Below are 17,972 nucleotides of genomic sequence, written 5' to 3'. Positions count from 1 at the left end.
TCATTCATTTTCAGAAAGGAAAAATACTTAAAAAGCTCTTTTATACCTGTCATGAGGGCAGGTGGAGACATATTCAAGCTGAATTTTATGAGCAATTTTTCTGCTGGTGAACACAATGTGGTGATGGACGTTTCACACCCGTAGTATACTGAAGTGCACTCACCTACTCTGCTGGATTCTACTTGTGTGCCTTAAAATAAACATTAGCAATGGGTTTTTATATATTATATTGTACAATTCAAAGGCTAGAAAGTGGAATGAGGGTTTCTGTGTCCTCACTATGATGACAGTGACAAAGGTGTCGACAATAGTGAGATATAGGAGTCAAAAAGACACCTTTTTGTATCAGCGGAGATCGACTTGAATGCTGTATGGTAATCGCGTCTCTCTCTCTGTGTTGATGTTCCAGAAAAGTCCCGAGCTTTCTCTCCACATGGTGAAGCCAAGAAGCAGGCGCTGGGCCCCGATGATCTGAGGACCTCGAACTTGGGTCGCCCAGTTCTCTCCCCCTACCCCATGTCCCCCCGAGACATGGCCAAGATCAGTCACGACCAGCACCTGCTCCACTTCAACTGTGAGTCTTCTTCTCTGCACTCTTCTATCTGTTTCTTCTTTGCAAGCATCCTATACGACATATTGTCAGATATATTATGGGAACAACCTCCTGACACTGAAGTGCATCGAGAAACCCTTTGCCAATAATCAAATCTCATAATCTCTTATGTCTGCCAGCGTTCCAGCAAGCAGGCCACTCTTCGCTCTCCGGTCTGCCACAGGACAGTGGGAGACTCGCAGCAGTGAGACCCCTCACAATGCCAGAGCCTCCACCTCTCATTTCCTCCACCAAGCCAGGAGGCTCTATCACACAGGTATAACACCATACACAAAAGCTAACAAAAACTTTATGGGTTCATTTAGTTGACCTACATAAATTATGAAATTTCAGTAGACTTCTTAGCTGCACACTTTGGATTTTGGTGCATAAATTGTTCAGATATTTATACATACGCTAGAGCAGTGATGGTGTATATTACCATTATGACCAAATTTGTGTTTTTTAGGGCACCCCCGTGCAGTTGCACAGTCCAGCTCATGGGTTGGACCATGGAAAGATGACGCCCACACAGATGGGGTTATCGTGGATGGATCAGAGGAAAATGGGTGAGGGGATTTGTTGACTTCTGTTTTTCTTCTTTAAATGTCGCTATCAACTTCTGATACAACCGTCACACTAATATTGAGTTCTGATCATGTGCCTTTCTTAAAACCATCTCTCTGTTCATTCCTTGCTTTTTTCATCCTGTACAGGTACTTTCCCAGTGGTGAAGCAGGAACAGTTGTCCCCTCACAGCTCGTCCTCACAACCTGATAACCTGTCAATCCAGGGGGCGCCTCATGATAGTGCTGCTGGACGTGGTGGGTGCCCCATCTTTCCCCCTCTTTGTTTGATTTCAATATACCTTAATATGGTATTGGAGCTTTGTATTTTCCCTTCTCCTGTATAGGGGGGTAAAGAATCATATCAATGATATTGATAAAAAAAATGCACTTATTTTTTCCAATTGTTATTCCCATCACACATCTCCTTTAAAACAATGATTTTGTGTGTGTGTGTGTGTGTGTGTGTGTGTGTGTGTGTGTGTGTGTGTGTGTGTGTGTGTGTGTGTGTGTGTGTGTGTGTGTGATCCGTCAAGATGCCATACACCCCACAATAACAAAGTCTAGTCATGAGTTTTTCCAGTTTCTATTCAACACTGTTATACTGTAAAGATCCACTTTCTCAACATGACAGCAAGGACCACACTGGAGTGACCTGAAGACAAGTCTTTGAATGTACTTGAGTGACCCAGGCTAGACTTAAATCTCAATTGAAAATCGGCGGGGAGTTGAGTTCTCTGAAGCTCATCTAATCTGACAGAGCTTGAGAGGATGTGAAGAATGGGAGACTCTGCCCGAATCTGTGCGTGTGATGCTGGTAGACACGTACTCAGGGAAATTTAAAGCTGCAATTACAGACCGTGGTGCCTCAACACTGCAGTTTTCCTTTTTAAAATACAAGTGGAAGAGTATCGAGAACCATGTTCTCACTCTTAACATCAGTATGTACAGTGTTCAGACTGAAAATTAGAATTGTAAATATTTTGCTTTATAACCAACCTTGCAGAACGTTTTGCAAACTTTTATTCCCAATGTTTGTTTACATTGTGTTTTACTCTTTAAACAGTTTCACACATTGAATTATAGTGACGAAAATCGATCTCCTTCTGTCCATACAGCTTCTATTCCAGCCGTTCAGGGGGGTAGTATCACTAAGGGCATCCCAGGGACCAGAATGCATCCAGATTCTTCAATTTCCTACCGAGGGGGCTCCATTACTCAGGTGAGCTCAGACCACTGAAGTAGGTCCTTGGTCCTTTCTTTCAGTTTGCTGTACAGAAGTTAGAAATGTCCTAGTCAAGGTTTTTTTCTGTCTCTTCCTGCTGATTTTCTACACAACCGATGTTTTCTTTCCACACTTGATCTCTATGTTAATTTTGGTACGTTTGAGAGGTGAATAACTTTACATTCAGACAATAGCTTTTGGTGGAGACATCTTTTTCTGGGCCTCCTTAATCATGCCCTTTCTATTTCCTTTTAATAGTGGAATTATCTGTAGATTATGTCATTAAGATATGATTTAACAACAGAATTGCAACAGAGTTTTGTATATGTGCTGTTGTGCTGGGTGGGGATATTGTCATGTGTGTTTGCGTTATGAATATTCTGCTGACAGTGTTTAAGTTTGAGTAGTACATTACGACAGACAACCGGCGAACAGTTCTCTTCCCCTTTTATTTAGAGAACTTCTGAACAACCTCTGAAATTCATTGAAATAAGTCACTAAAGTGAGCCTTTGCAAATGATCCATTATGTAGGTTCAGGAGAGACTTGCTACTATATCTAAGATTCAATTTGGCCCATTCTTACTTTACTAAAGCGATGTGCTCTGGTTAATGTGATTTGTCAGTGACTGATTAACTAAATGTAAATTGTGAACTGAATCGAACACCAAACTGTGTTAAGGTTCAAGCTGGTTAACAAACTTTTATGGTACCGACTGACTGAAATGTCATGTTATTCGGTACCACATTTCCATTTAAAACATAAGTTTTGCTATGTTTACGCAGAATTAAATTTCATCAGTGTCAGTGAAACAATTGAGCATTTCCCATATAAAGGCTGTACCTGCCCAGAATGAGAATATTCACTGAGTCTGAACCTATAGCTAAATCTTAAACTGCCGTATTTCACTCTTTTCAAACTAGTTTTTGGCATCATACCTGTCTTAAGTTTTATGTGCAGCAGTGACTCGAGCTTCTCTGTGTGCCGCCGGTTAGCAACCATCTACCAATAGCATGTGAGGCGTTCAGGGACCGTCAGTAAATTGTTGCGTCCAGCGATGGTTCGCATTTGAGACGCTTGGGTGACATCTGTAAAACCGGATTTTGCTCTCCCCCTCGAAACTCCACGAAAACTAAAGATTTCTACCATAACGTGTAATGTAATTTTCTTTTTGTTAAAATGGATTTTATAAAATCAGTATCAAAAAAGTATCATTCAGGAAGCTGTATCGAAGTCAGGTATAACTACTAGCATCAAACATTATTTAAATACAGTACATCCAGCCTTAGTTAAGGGTCATGATATACGTGGCTTGTACGGCTGTACACAGACAAGCCACGCTCATTATTTTTAATTACTCCCAACCTCTCCTGATGGTTATCACCAGTGTTGTTCATATTGATGCAGTCATTGGCCCCTGATCACACAGTTCAAAGCACTACAGTCAAATTTAGCAGCATTTGAGCTGTGTACTTATGAAAGAGAGCGCAGCAGCACTGGTATAAGAGATCATGCGGCAGACCAAGTGCTGTGGCTGCTGGATTTCCCTGGTGCTGTGACATAACCACAGCTCTTGAGTGCCCCTGTCACCCTAGCAACAGGTACACACTGTACCCTCTGTTCCCTCTTTTATTTATCTCTTTACTCTAGATGCTGGCTAAACCCAGTCATTGATATGCCCACTGTAATATCACATCCAACTGGCACAGCAAGTGAGAACGAGTGTTGAGGGGGCTGGTTAGCACCACGGTAGATTAGTAAAAGGAAAAAGTGAGAACAACAAAGTGTTATCAGTCCCGTTGGACAGCGACTGCTTTATTTGTTTACCTTGCAGCTTGATTGATTAATAGATGTGTGTTTGTAAGCGCTCAGATATAGCAATGATGTATTTTCTTAAGGAGTAGATGAGGACTGCTTCAGTCAGTGCTATCTGATCCTGTAAACAGAAACCCCCCCATTATGCAAACCCTAACAAGTCTGGCCCTCAACCTTTAGCAGCATCTTCCTGGAAAGGCTGCAATCAGCAGACTATAAATGTGGTCTCAGTTACTATTGTGTCTCTGAGTCAACCGTCTACTCCTACTCTCAACCCTTCACCTGGCAGTGTAGAAATATGAATCATATTCTGAGAACAAGTGATGTGACTCAAGTTTTGAAAAAGCTGCCTGTTGTCATCTACTGTTGCCAAGTGGCTGCACCTCCGCTTCTTCTGGGAGTACTACTCTGTATTTCGAAGAAGTGTGTTTGTTTACTTACTTTTTTTGGATCCCTGTTATGTCACCATTGCAAAAAAAATATTTTTTGTGATTAAAAACAATTAAAGAAATGCAGTACACATTCTACACATAACAAACTCTACAATATGCATCACAGTTAAACAGCTTACTGTTGCTCCACCCTTAACAATCCTGAGAAGAAAAGCAAAGAGTGCTCCCACACTAACTGTACCATAACTGTCATTATTGACCTACAGTGTGACTCCTTATTGGCCTTTCTATGTTTTTTAATCTAACAAGATATTGGTTATTTTATTGAATGAGGCCATTGTAACATAACACTCGTGATATAACATTTGTTTTCATTGCACCGGTTGTGCGAATGTTTATTGTTGCCACTGTTGGGTTTTTCATGGTTGTGCAAGTCCTGAATAGGGGCAGTTTAGGATATAAGAAATACATCTTTAGTAGAGGTATGAGTCATATATTAAACAGGAGAAGCCCCAGATTAAACCCAACCTTCATCCAACAGTGTAATTAACTGCTTCTGACATATATATTTCAGCTTTGTTATTGGGAGCTGTGCCGTTAGCTGGAAAGGGGGATCCAAATGCAAAGGCTTCCTGTAAAGACAAATTCCACATAGTTTTATCTGTATCAGGCTTGATGTTTTTCATTTTTGACATTCAAATTTGGTTCTGAAAATTGTCCAATTTGACAGAGGTGAGGCGTGTTAATGGAGTTTGCTGATAGTCAAGGCCTTCGCTTATAAATCTTTGCTTTAATTTGTCATATCAAAATAATGATGAGACTGTTTTTTAAGGGCTGTTGCACACTGAGATGACAAAGTGTCTCATTTCTTCTCTCGTCACCACAGGGGACGCCGGCTGATGTGCTATATAAGGGAACCATAACACGTCTAATCACAGAGGACAGTGCCAGCCGAGCTGAGAGGGAGCGGGATGAGGCGCTGTCGAAAGGACACGTGGTCTATGAGGGCATCAGTGCGCACATTCTCACATATGACCGTGAGTACATCAGCGAGGCACACTGTGTCAGGGTCACCATGGCATAACAAAGGCTTTCCAGTTGCAAGCGAGATACGGCGCCTGGAGTTATTCATGCAAATTATTACATCTCAATTTGTAGGTCCACCATCTCAGACCCCCAAAGATGAGTGCAGAGGCCCGGGGCAGTCTGGGGAGCTTCTAGGCCTGAAGCGGCCTTACGATGTTATGGAGGGAGGCATCTCTAGAGGACTGCCTATGAGGGACTCGCTGTCTGCTGCCAACTGTGAGGGTAAGACATGACCCCTCTTAACCACATTCATTTAACGATAATCGACTCTCATTACTGGAATTATTTACTAGAGTCCTCCATCTCTCTACTCCCGTTCTTCTTCCACCTCAGGTCTGATTGGTCGAGCCATGCCTCATGATAGAGACAGTCCGCACCACACACCTTACAAGGACGCTCATCACATCCGTGGTTCCATCTCGCAAGGTAGGATAACGCTTCAGTATAAAACACGAAAATGTGATTTTATTCTCTTTTTCAATATGTATTCATTTTGAATCAAATTCTCAAACCCTCCTGGTGGGAGATTTGTTTCCTAATCTCTGCTCAGCACACATTAAAGAAGCATTTAAATGCACTGTGTGTTTATTGATGATTTCAGAAGAGAAGCAGACTGGCATTGTTTTACCAGTCGCAGTGGATTGAGGGACGCGTGCATGATTATATGTATTATAAGCATGGCGGATCAAAGTGACCCAGTTGTTACTGAGAAAAGTGTTTAAGATGTTGCAGCACATTGAATCTTTAAACTGAACGTGAAAGTATCTGTTTGCAACATAATGCTGTTTAATGTCTTTATACATCGTCCGTGTTTGTGGGAGTCACTCGTTGCGCTCTCAAAACTCACTTGGCAAAGCTGCAGAGAAAGACAGATTTTTCTTTTACTTTTTCCCTTACAAGAACCAGATTGTGCTAGTTTACCAGAAATCTCCCGCTGGCAGACGTATTTTCATGTTGATATTCATATTTATCTGTCCTTTAGCAGTCAAGTCAGATAACCATCTTGTATCATCTGTCAGAGATAGTAGCAGATGAAGCAGCTCTCAAAACTCTGCTGGTTGGGCTGAGCTGATAAATCAGAATCTTTCTTTATATCTGCTGTGTCTGTTCTCCATCTCTCTGCTCCCTTCTGGCTATATTATGAAAAGACATTTGAAATGTGGTGCCCAATGTTGTTTGACGAGAAAGAGAGTTGACGTATTCTTAAAATTTCAGGTATACCTCGTCATCTGGACCCTCAGGACGGCTACCTGAGGAGGGAGGCTAAGCAGATGAAAAGAGAGAGCTCCCCACCCCGAGGACCTGGCTCACATTCTGACCCCATGAAGGGCAGAGAGGCCATCGTGCCCACGGTGAAGGAGGCTGGCCGTTCAATCCATCTCATTCCCAGGGAGGAGCTCAGACAGCCTGCCAAGGAGGGCATCATAGCACAGGTACACACTCGCTAGTAACACATGTCCAGGCTATTCAACCCTTAATGTTTCTTAGCACATAATTTCCTGTTGTGCATCTCTTCAGGGAACATCCATGAAGCAGGAAGCAACTGGTTCAGGGAAACGTCACGATGTCCGCTCCATCATAGCCAGTTCACCACGTTCCTACCACAACACACCCTCCCACCTGGAGATGCGGGCTGAGAGGGGTCGATATGAAGAGGCACCTAAAGGGCGGCCCAGTGCCGTGGTCAGTACGGCGAGCCCCATAGCCCGCTCTTCTCCCCTTACACTGGGGTCAGAGCCAGGAGGCAAGGCCCATCATAGCCCAGTGGGCTACGAGGAAAAAGGCGCCTTAAGGTCTCCTTATCCTGGACCTTCACATCGTGGCTCCCCGCTGTCCAGGGAGGCAAGCCAAAGGCAGCATGAGGGTGGGTATATTTCAGGTAGAAAATTGATATAAGATTGATTCATAGCAGGCATAGAAAATAGATCTGGTATGTAACATGTGGAATTGTGTTAAAATACTTTAGATCAAGATAATTTACCCTTCATTCCACAAAAATCGTACATCAATCTCTTCTGTTTTTACTTCAGGTTCCAGTAAGAACCCGCCACAGGAACGTAAAGCCACACCGACCCCCAGAGAGATGAGTGCCACCAAGTCACCGCTCTCTGGTGTGGCGGACCCACAGAGCTATGAGCGTCTGCTGCAGGGTCTCGGAGCTACAGACGTTTACCGTCAGATCCCCTTAGCATTTGATCCTGCATCGCTGCCCCGTGGCATCCCTATTGACCCAGGTACAGACACAGTCCAAAGTCAATTAACAAAAGGTCATAACATGTAATTCTTTATTTTGGTTGATTTTCCATGAAGGCTCTGTACATTCTCTCAGCTGTTTTCAACTTATCTGATCTAAATAGACCTCTATTTATTTGAGGCTGGGCGACGCAATAATCATAAAGACTTCCTGTGTGTTGGTGCATCAAAAATGCAGCATTGAGAGCCTTGTGTTGTTGCAGGAAGAGGGCTATAGTCTGGCAGATTTTGGCTCAGCGGTGCTTTGTCACCCGAGAACATCAGTTGCGTACCAGTGTCTCTTTATAATCCTTCCTTGTATTTCATCTTCAGTACAGTCATACCAACGTAGCCCCTTGCTGTGTTTTTCTGGAAGGCCTGTCGGTCTGAACACAGCCTAACAAGGGAGACAAAAGAGTTTAGTAGGAGGAGGATGTCAATCCGCCACAGTGTGTACATGCCCACCCAGTCCTGAGAATAGTTTAAACAAGACAAATAAACGCAAACATCTGTGTGGGCTGTAAAAACTTTGATTTGTTATGTAGTCCAAGATGAATGATTTCCTGACAGACGTTTCCCTCTCTTTATACACAACAGCCTACTACTTGCCTCGCCACCTAGCTCCCAACCCGGCGTACCCTCATCCCTACCCCTACCTCATCCGTGGCTTTCCCGACACCGCCGCCCTGGAGAACCGCCAGACGCTGCTCAACGACTACATCACCTCTCAGCAGATGCACCAGTGGCCCGCAGCTGCTGCCATGGCCGCGCAGCGCTCAGACCTGCTGAGGGGCCTCACTCCACGAGACCAGCCCCTTTCTCTGCCCTACTCTGCAGCCCCACGTGGTAATAAGACTAATGGAGTCCCCCCAGCTCTCTCATTTGTGTTACTTTGTCTTCACACTGGCTTTTTTAAGATGTCTGGCAAGTTGTTGGCGCTTTTTGACAGCCCTTCCCATCCCGAAACAACAGCAGGGTTCATGTTGCCTGGATTTTATTCTATAATAGAACCACGTGTAAAGTGAAATATGATGTGCAGTTCTGTTCATGGCCTACTTAACTGTGTACCTAACTCGGGTAGATAATACATTAATAGTGCAATGTCTATATTAAAGTCAGCTGGTGTTCAGTATCAATCAGCAGTTAGAGTAAAAGTAATCAGTCACTTCTGGAGAGGAGGAATAATCTGACGGTTGGTTGTCGAAATTCATTGGCATATTTGTAATTGGCATTTATGTTGCCAAAGTTAATTAGCTGCAGCACTTATTTTTTTTTTATAAATAAATTGACAATACAAAAAAGTTACATTTAATTTGCTGAAAAGTTGTCATGAAGGGAGCACTGAGTCAGTTTGGTTTCCAATAAAATGCAATAGAGGATTAAATCCAACAAACCAGAAGTCAAAGTGTTAACAGGAACAGGTGTTGCATCATTCCTCAGTGACTTTGCTTTGAAAGACTCACTAAAGCAGAATCTAAACAGGTAATCTCTCATTTATTACCTCATAAGCATTGTTGCCTGTGTTGATAGTCTAATATTTTCTGCAAGATGTAGTTGTTAGTGATCATTAATTAATTAATCATTTCATGTTGACAGGCTGCATTACTCTTGGCAAAAAGTTAGTTTACTGTTGGAGCTGCATATCATCTTGTGATGTGGGTGGATATGAAAAGTAGTGTTAAGCTTTGTTTACCTGTTCTCCACACCAACACATCTGGACCAGCTGTTTGGTAGTTTGTGACCCTTCTCTTCTCTCTGCTCCCTAGGGATCATCGATCTTTCTCAGGTGCCACACTTACCTGTCCTGGTCCCTCCCTCTGCAGGGACAGCTGGCTCGCCAATGGATCGCATCACTTACATCCCCGGGACAAGCACCACCTTCCCCGGCAGGCCTTACACCACCTCTCCCATCTCACCTGGTACAATGCAGTTCATACAAGCAAACTCACCTACAGCTTAAATATGTTGCACTATTATTATTTTTTATAATGCTTTCTTTTTCCCTTTTTTTTTTTTTTCTGTACAGTTGGCTCCTCACACATGAACAAAATGCAAGGCTCATCTTCAGAGCGTGAAAGAGACCGTGAACGTGACAGGGAGCGGGAGAGGGACAGAGAGCGGGAGAGGGAGAGGGAGAGGGAGCGCGAACGGGACCGGGAGAGAGATCGGGAAAGAGAACGAGAGAGAGACCGAGAGAGGGAAAGGGACCGGGACCGAGAGAGAGACAGAGACCGAGAGCGTGACAGGGAGAAGGGCGGCTCTCTTGGGAATGTGGAGCACGCTCCTATCTGGCGACCAGGTGTGTGGAGGAGATACTGCTTTTCATTTTCCTTGAAGTCACATCTCAGCAGCACCGTTTGAGAACACGGTCACGTGCTCGGAAAGGTAAATGAGTCTGTTTGTGCTCGTCAGGTACGGAGCACAGCTTGGCAAGCAGCAGCAGCAGCATGAGACCTTCCTCCCAACCATACAGCCACCAGCACTCGCCAGTATCACCTCGCACCCAGGAGAACGTGCAGCAGAGGCCAAGTGTCCTGCACAACACTGGGGGCAAAAGTCTTTCTGTCAATGAGCACTCCAGCTCATCTGTCTTACGGTAAACTGCATTCTAGTTGTGTTTTTATAAAAACTTTACTTGGGACAGTTTTCAAAGTTAAAATCTTCTAACAAGAACATTTTGATTGCCATGTTTTTTTTAAGTGTGGTTTTTTTTTGGCCTGCTAGGTCCATGTCCTCAGGGTCATCCCGCTACCAAGGTTACCCGGGCCACCTCCAAAGGACAGGTTTGCCCCCCGAGGCCTACCCACCTGCTATGGACTCAAGTGTAGCCAAAGAGCAGAGTCGCGATGGAGGCAAAAACAGGGGAGGCCTACCCAAGCATGTGCAGGACCAGCACGGGCCCTCCAGTAAATCGGACCCCAAGCTGTCTATCCCCAGCCCAGGAGGAATATACCCAGGTTCTTATTCCTCGGCTTCAGGCCGTACCCAGCACCTGCTGCCTCTCCAGTCGGATAACCCTCCTGGCCGTGGAGAAAGCGGTACACCTTGTAGGGAAAAGACTCAAAACAAACAGATGTCCATTCAGGAACAAGAGCTTCGAGCACTCGGTAAGACCACCATGACTGCGGCCAACTTCATAAACGCGATTATTATGCGTCAAATTTCTTGTGAAACGGGGATGCCAGAGACGGGCTCGCTTGTTGCCAGCAGCGCCACTGATGGTAAGACGCTCTGGATCCCAGGGTCCCCCTCATCACCCAGACCCTCCCCCGTCAGTCTGTGGCCTATTGCACGCTGTGGTGATTGGCATTATCAAATCAGCCCAATTCATTTACATTTTTTTTTAATTTTTACGCTATAATTTTTTGGCTTTTTTTCCCCAGTTTTATTGTTAGTTTTTCTTTACAGACTTAAAGACCACCAAGGGAGCCCACTGAAAAACAAAACTTTAGCCCATCCAAATTGGACATAACTGGCTTAAATTAGAAAAGGCAGTTTACAAGTTTAAATTATGATGGCTAATGATTAAATTTTCCATTTATATATAAAAAAAAAAAAAAAAAAAAAAATCCTGGGTGTCCTTTAAGGAAGCTAAAGCTGGTGGGACATTAAGGCGGAACATCCTTTGCTGCTTATCTTCATTTTCTTTTCGTAGAGGATGTGACTTGACTTTCACATGTGGCACCCCTCCTCCCTCCCATTCGGCCGCTCACTTTAAACAGAATATTTCACCGCATGCAAGTGGGCATGACCAGAATGTTTTCGACGCTTGAAAAGGTAATTCACCACAGGAGGCTTTTATATCCCATGTTCAATAAGACTACAATAATTGTCTTTACCAATGCAGTGACTCTACTTCCCTGCTGCATGTCTTATGAGGCACTAATTCCAGCAGATACTCAAAATCTATTTGAAACATATTGTGCTACGTTGGATGAAGACCACATGCAACCCAGGAGATTAAATGTGAACAGAAAATTGGTATGATTGTAGTTTCATTAAACATGGAAAGCCTTACCAACCATCAAACTCACTCCCTGGGGTCCCAGAGTGCAGGAGGACATGGGGAGACTCTCAGCCATCCAGGGGGAGGGGGGTACTACAGCCTCTGGCCCTCCAAATCTCTGCATGTTCCTCTTTATGGCTTACTGTAATCTATGCTGATTTTTACTTTGTTTTTTTCTTCTTTGTTTTTTTTTTTCCGCACACACCAAACGCTCAACACATCTCTCTCAATCAAGCCTCTGGGAGTTTGTCTGTCATTTGGAATGTGATTTTTGTTTTGTCGTTTTCTGCTTGTAGAGCAGTGTATCACATCTGTATTTACACAAGGCTTTAGGACAAGGAACGATGGCATGCCGAGTTCAAATGAGTGTCGTAGGCTAATATACTCATTCATATACAGTAGTCAACAGGAAGCATGCTTTTAAAAACAAATGGGACGGTTAGACAGACATCATCACCTCGTTGTTGGCATGCGTTCACAAACTAAAAGACAGAATCCACAGAGAAATCCAGGCTATTGTAGGCTGCTGTTGAAATGAACCCGAGTCTCTTATGTCATTGCTAGCTAACAACAAAAGGCGCAGCATCTCGTCCCCTGTGGGGGACCTGTCCTCTCTGGGGAGTCCATACAAGCAATCCTGCCCCCCACACTCAACTTACATCATCCTCTTCAGAGATGAATACACAAGAGTTGTGTAAGAACACGCATAATGAGATGTGACGCTCAAAGGAAACAAGTCTTAAAATGGACTCCGATTCTCCAGAGCATTCAGACAGAACGTTTTAGTCCCACAATGGTTCAATAATCATTTATGGCCAAATATGAACGGGACTAATTTGAGTGCATTCTTTGGATTAATAGATGACTTATTAATAGCATGAAGTAAACACTTTTGTATTTTCCCTGGGATTTTTTTCAACTCTGTCCACGGTCTCTAATATATGAGACATAAAGGAACTTATTTGACTTCTTCATTTATGAGTCACGGATGGATGGTTTTAGCATCATTTCTGTTCAAAGTTCATCTTGCCAGGTCGATATGCAAACTACACTAAAAAACTAAAAATAATTTAGACATCTGCAGTAGTTCGTCACACACACGCTCATTCATACTGTAGTGTTTTTGCCCTTTCAGCTCTCGTGCAGATGCATCATGAAATGTGTTAATTGAACATCCACCATAAATCTTCATGGGTGAACAGACATTTCTGAGAAATGCATGTTTTCATTAGGATGTTAATTTGTGTCACTTGAGACTGAAAAGTGAAACTGATTACACGTGTGTGTGTGTGTGTGTGTGTGTGTGTGTGTGTGTGTGTGTGTGTGTGTGTGTGTGTGTGTGTGTGTGTGTGTGTGTGTGTGTGTGTGTGTGTGTGTGTGTGTGTGTGTCCGTCCGTGTCCGTTTCCTTCCTTCCTTCCTTTTGTGTTTGACTCTCAGCTCAGCCACACGGCCTGTACCGTCCTCCGTCTGAGGAGCGACTGTCTCCAGGTCAACAGCCCCCGTCTCCCTGTGTTAAAGGCAGCCAGAGGGTGGTCACCCTGGCACAGCACATCAGCGTAAGTCTGCTCAACGACGACATTACAACTAGCACAAATAACATCGCATCCAAATAATAATCATATGACAACATTTAAGTGTTTTCAAAGTGCTTAAAAAAAAAAAACGTAACATGGTGAACAGACTAGATGAAAGATGATAAAGTTTGTGTTGTGTTGATCTTGTCAATCTAGAATCAAATTCTCAAGTACCGTCAAGGGATTTGTATGCGAAACAGTGTTGTGCAATGTCTCTGACGGACACGCGTCCTTGTGCAAACAGGAGGTGATAACTAAAGACTACACCAGGCAGAGTCAGCAGCAGCAGCAGCAACAGCAAAGCTATCATGGCTCTCCTGTCCTGGACTTGACCCGTCCACCCAGTGCCTCCCAGCCCCCGCCCACTTCACAGGAGTCTGCCCAGGGATCCCGCTACCTGGAGGGCCTCTGCGGAGAACGCAACAGAGATCGGTAGGAGTCACTGTCAGATGTGATCACAGCCTTTCACCCTTTGCTAATCTTTTCAGTAAATGAACTGCAAGTTAAGTATGTGTTTCAGTGCAGATTTATTTAGTTTTTTTTTTAATCATGTATACTGTACATCTAGGTAGACTCATTATATACTTACTGTAAATCCATCTGTTTGAATTCTCTTCAGGTCTCCTCCTCAGCCCAAGACGTCACCTGTCAGTGTTTCCAATGACGGTATTGAACCAGTGTCTCCTGCTGGAGCCAATTCTGAACCTGAAGTCCAGGGAGGGTGCTCCTACCCCAGCGACCAGGGAGAGCAAGGGTACGTCCTCACATGTATTGTTCGCATCGACTCTAGTGGGCTGAAATCACGTGAAAGTGGAGTTGAGGATTCCAGTATTTTAACAAACTAAACAAAGTTTGGTCTTTTAGTTGTCGTACAGCGTACAGTGTGTTTGTGTGAATACCATCGTATCAGGAGTAGCAGCTCGGAGAGCTCCTGTGTCTCTCTCTGGATGTTGCTATGGTAGCTACAAAGGTCAAGAATCCTGGGATTGGCATCAGTGCACTGGGGCTGTCGGAGGGGGGGGGGGCTTGTGGCCACATTGAGAGTGTGGGCTCCGGTTGTCAGCGTCACACTGCTAGCCATTTCCCTGGGAAAGCTTGTGCTGAAAAGGAGATTCCAGCATGTTGTCAAGCTTCATATTCAAGCACACCACCTCCTGTAAATCGTCCCATTGGTTTGTGGTTGGAATATAAATGCCTCGGTTTCTGCTCTAACCTACCCAAACGATGCTGTGTGTCATATGCCTATATACTCCGAGATTTTTGTCCCTGAGGAGCGCAGCAGTGAGGTGTCCACATGATCCCTTTGTGTCATTGTTGTTGCTCTCTGAGAGGTTTGCAGCTGAAGTGGTTGGTATGTTTTTTTTTTTTTTAGCCATTAAGTGATGTATTACCTGGGTGGGCGTCACGGAGGCTGTCCTAATTTCAGGATTTGTTTATGACCGAGAGGTCTCAGTTTACAAGGCAGCTGTTGCTCTGTTGTGGTCCCAAGTCTTGGGATGGGCACTGAAAGAATTACATTTGAAATATATGTGCTTGCATTAAGGCTGGATGGATGATTTACAATTACAGCGTCAGAATGGATTTACCTGTAAATGCTGTTTAGACATGTCAGTTGTTGAATTTAAAACCTGCCTGTAAATATTTACGTCAACATTTTGCATTGCAACATTAAGTAAATGATGGGAATATGTCAGAGGTCAGATTAGCATGTTTGTGTTAACCATGCACTATCTATACCCCTCCCCTCACCCCTCCCCCCCACAGGATGGGCTCTCGTTCTCCTCCCAACACCTCCCAGCCTCCTGCTTTCTTCAGCAAACTGACCGAGAGCACCTCCGCCATTGTGAAGTCGAAGAAACAGGAGATGATCAAAAAGATGACTGTGGTGGGAAGCGACAGTGATTTCAGTAAGTCCAAACTTCAGCACCGGCACAAGCAAACAATTTAAAATAGTAAAATATAGCCTCAAGTGTGATTTCATAAAGTAAATGGACCTTTTAAAAAGAAACCCTGTTCACCCTTTCAGATGCTGGTCAGCCAGGAACTGAAATCTTCAACATGCCAGCGTCGACAACTGCAGGTAATCGTTAAATCTCATCATTATTGATAGACATTTAGAAAGAGACTCTCCAGACACCACTTTTATCAACTGGAGGAAATGTTTTAGTAAAACAAGAACAGTGGCTGAATGTTGAGGCCAAGACGTGGGCTTTCTTGGTACTGGAGCCTCCTGGTGATGGTAACGTTATGAAAAGATTGTAGAGTTTGCATAATTCTTTAAATACAAATTTATTTTACACGTTCGTAAAGTCGGTCAAATAAGTCAAAAGCACGAACTTGATCTTGGTCTGTGTAATAAAAATGCAAAATGTAGGCGCTTTCGTAACATTGTTGATCAACTGCAGGCAGCAGAAAGAGAGGGAGGCAATGAGAAATACATTTTAGCTTAGTTGCGTTATCAAACCCAAAGCCTTTGTACCGAAGTGAACCGGACACATTTGATTTCGGTTCATGTAAAGTGATGTCCATCGTAACAGCAGTGGTTGGCTGCATGTTTTCTGACTGTGGGTAAAGGTACTACAAGTACAGCAGGTCCTGACGTGAGGAGACAGGTGGCGTCTACACAGGAAATCTGACTTCTGTTCCTACATGACACAGACGGGGGGAAATTATGAGAGCGTCAGCAACATAAGATGAATGCAGGACATGGACGATTTTTTTTAGTTTATTTTTTTTTAGAGAAATTCAAAACCTTTTCAACTGCATCCTGTGGGCATCCTCTCCACACTGCTAGCCCATATAGTGCCCAAGGATAGACTGAAATACTGATTCAGAGACCACGTCATCATTTCTCAGCTCTCATGTTGTGCTTAGTCATGGTCCCATCACCTCCCTGATAGTTATTATATTCATCTCCATTGGTTGAAACTCTTCTGTTTTTATATCTAGACCCCATTTAAAATATCTCTTCACACTTACTTTCTCTCGGATGCTATTTTTTTTTTTTATCTGCCTAACTCATTTTACTGTCTTTCTCGCTCCCTGACCGTTTTCCCTCTCATTGTACTGGTTTCTTTACCCACCACCTCGTTCTCCCGCTAACATTTTTAACCCTCGTTCCTTCCACAGGACCTGTGAGTGTCCGCAGCCACCCAGCTCCAGAGACACCCGGTAACTCAATAGGCCTGGAGGCCATCATAAGAAAGGCCTTAATGGGTAAATACGATGATCAGTCAGAGGAACGTTCCCCATCCAACGCTGCTAACCCAACGGGCTCCGGCATGTCAGCGGACGGACGGGCCGAGGACTCTTTCTCACAAGGTGCAGCCTCTTCAAACACTTTAGTTTTGCTCGCCGAGGTGCAATTCAAGGCTGCAATATATTTTCATATAATTTGCATCCTTGTCATCTGATCAGTGGCTCTTAACGTTGTCCTCATGTCACCTGAGTCTGACACTGTGGAACAGTCTTGACTACACACAGAGCTGTGTGATAAATAATGTATCCAGTGTACCGACAGAAGAACTGAGATTAGTTTTATTGTGCCTGAAATTAGCTTCATCACCAGCCTGCCTCAAAATAACCTCAAATTTATAAAGTAATGTGACTGCAAATCAGGGATTCGGGTTGCTTATATCTCATCATGTTAATCTTCAGACACATTAAGTGTGTTCATGTCACTCCTCGTCTGACCTCCACACCACCTTTGAATTTGGATACAAAATTCAAAGCACTTTTAGAATTTGCACCAAACTTTGCATCAAACTTTTGATTTTCCTACAACTGATCTCACATCATCAGGCAGACTGAAGTTCATAAATGGTGGGTCGCGGGGAAATTTTGAGCAGGTCATAGATGTGTACATGGAAAACAAAGCTGTGGGGAACTTTCATACAGCTTTTATTTTTGAAGTATGCATCATTTCTGATACTGTGCTTTTATTTTGAAGGACATGTGTTTCCCAGTGTGCGATTTTCTAATTTGGGCCGAGATGCTTTAAATATGGTGTTAAACGTTACCAGTTAATTATTCTGTTGAGTCTGCAAGGAAACCTTCTATGACGGCACATCAAGCAACATTTTTTAACATAGTTTATGAAAGATACTGAAGGATTGAATTATTTGTTTTGTCTCCTGGTTTTATTAAACGTATCTACATACAGTAAAGGGACACACTGTAAGGGACTTGTACTATATGGGATAAGAGGCAGCTGAGGATCATCAGCTGTAAACTGAAGGGTCACGTCTGAGCTCTTCCTCCTCCTCCTCTTCCTCTGCAGGTGGGGCGAAGTCCTCAAAGGGCAGCGGGCGCTCCAATGGGCGTAAGGCCAAGTCCCCAGGACCAGGTCTGTCAGGGGGGGAGAGACCGTCCTCCGTGTCCTCAGTCCACTCAGAGGGAGACTGCAACAGACGAACTCCCCTCACCAACCGTGTGTGGGAGGACCGACCTTCCTCTGCAGGTACAAACTCCCCATTTCACATTTA

The 17,972-nt window shown here is 43.9% G+C and overlaps 1 protein-coding gene across 10 annotated transcripts in view; it reads left to right on the top strand.

Moving 5' to 3' along the window:
• The window catches only part of ncor2 (nuclear receptor corepressor 2), an 85,674-nt gene that overhangs the window by 64,426 nt on the left and 3,276 nt on the right, over nucleotides 1–17,972 (top strand). For 5 of the 10 annotated variants that reach the window (XM_069706714.1, XM_069706713.1, XM_069706715.1 and 2 more), the window contains 23 exons: nucleotides 410–574; nucleotides 733–869; nucleotides 1,062–1,161; nucleotides 1,309–1,416; nucleotides 2,277–2,380; nucleotides 5,476–5,626; nucleotides 5,748–5,897; nucleotides 6,009–6,101; nucleotides 6,891–7,108; nucleotides 7,194–7,539; nucleotides 7,706–7,909; nucleotides 8,505–8,753; nucleotides 9,674–9,826; nucleotides 9,934–10,206; nucleotides 10,320–10,503; nucleotides 10,632–11,128; nucleotides 13,352–13,470; nucleotides 13,733–13,920; nucleotides 14,108–14,242; nucleotides 15,253–15,395; nucleotides 15,515–15,568; nucleotides 16,618–16,809; nucleotides 17,768–17,947. In XM_069706714.1, coding sequence (XP_069562815.1) covers nucleotides 410–574; nucleotides 733–869; nucleotides 1,062–1,161; nucleotides 1,309–1,416; nucleotides 2,277–2,380; nucleotides 5,476–5,626; nucleotides 5,748–5,897; nucleotides 6,009–6,101; nucleotides 6,891–7,108; nucleotides 7,194–7,539; nucleotides 7,706–7,909; nucleotides 8,505–8,753; nucleotides 9,674–9,826; nucleotides 9,934–10,206; nucleotides 10,320–10,503; nucleotides 10,632–11,128; nucleotides 13,352–13,470; nucleotides 13,733–13,920; nucleotides 14,108–14,242; nucleotides 15,253–15,395; nucleotides 15,515–15,568; nucleotides 16,618–16,809; nucleotides 17,768–17,947 — 4,143 coding nt within the window. The remainder of the gene's footprint in view (nucleotides 1–409; nucleotides 575–732; nucleotides 870–1,061; nucleotides 1,162–1,308; nucleotides 1,417–2,276; nucleotides 2,381–5,475; nucleotides 5,627–5,747; nucleotides 5,898–6,008; nucleotides 6,102–6,890; nucleotides 7,109–7,193; nucleotides 7,540–7,705; nucleotides 7,910–8,504; nucleotides 8,754–9,673; nucleotides 9,827–9,933; nucleotides 10,207–10,319; nucleotides 10,504–10,631; nucleotides 11,129–13,351; nucleotides 13,471–13,732; nucleotides 13,921–14,107; nucleotides 14,243–15,252; nucleotides 15,396–15,514; nucleotides 15,569–16,617; nucleotides 16,810–17,767; nucleotides 17,948–17,972) is intronic. The other 5 variants (XM_069706718.1, XM_069706721.1, XM_069706722.1 and 2 more) reach the window with 2 other exon arrangements.

The sequence above is a fragment of the Brachyistius frenatus genome, unplaced genomic scaffold (assembly GCF_029030835.1).
Source record: "Brachyistius frenatus isolate BFR_SWC_R1_liver_20210118 unplaced genomic scaffold, ASM2903083v1 Contig_64, whole genome shotgun sequence".
Lineage (NCBI taxonomy): Eukaryota > Metazoa > Chordata > Actinopteri > Embiotocidae > Brachyistius > Brachyistius frenatus.
The sequence above is the reverse complement of the archived record's forward strand: the minus strand, read 5'-3'. Positions and strand labels throughout refer to the sequence as shown.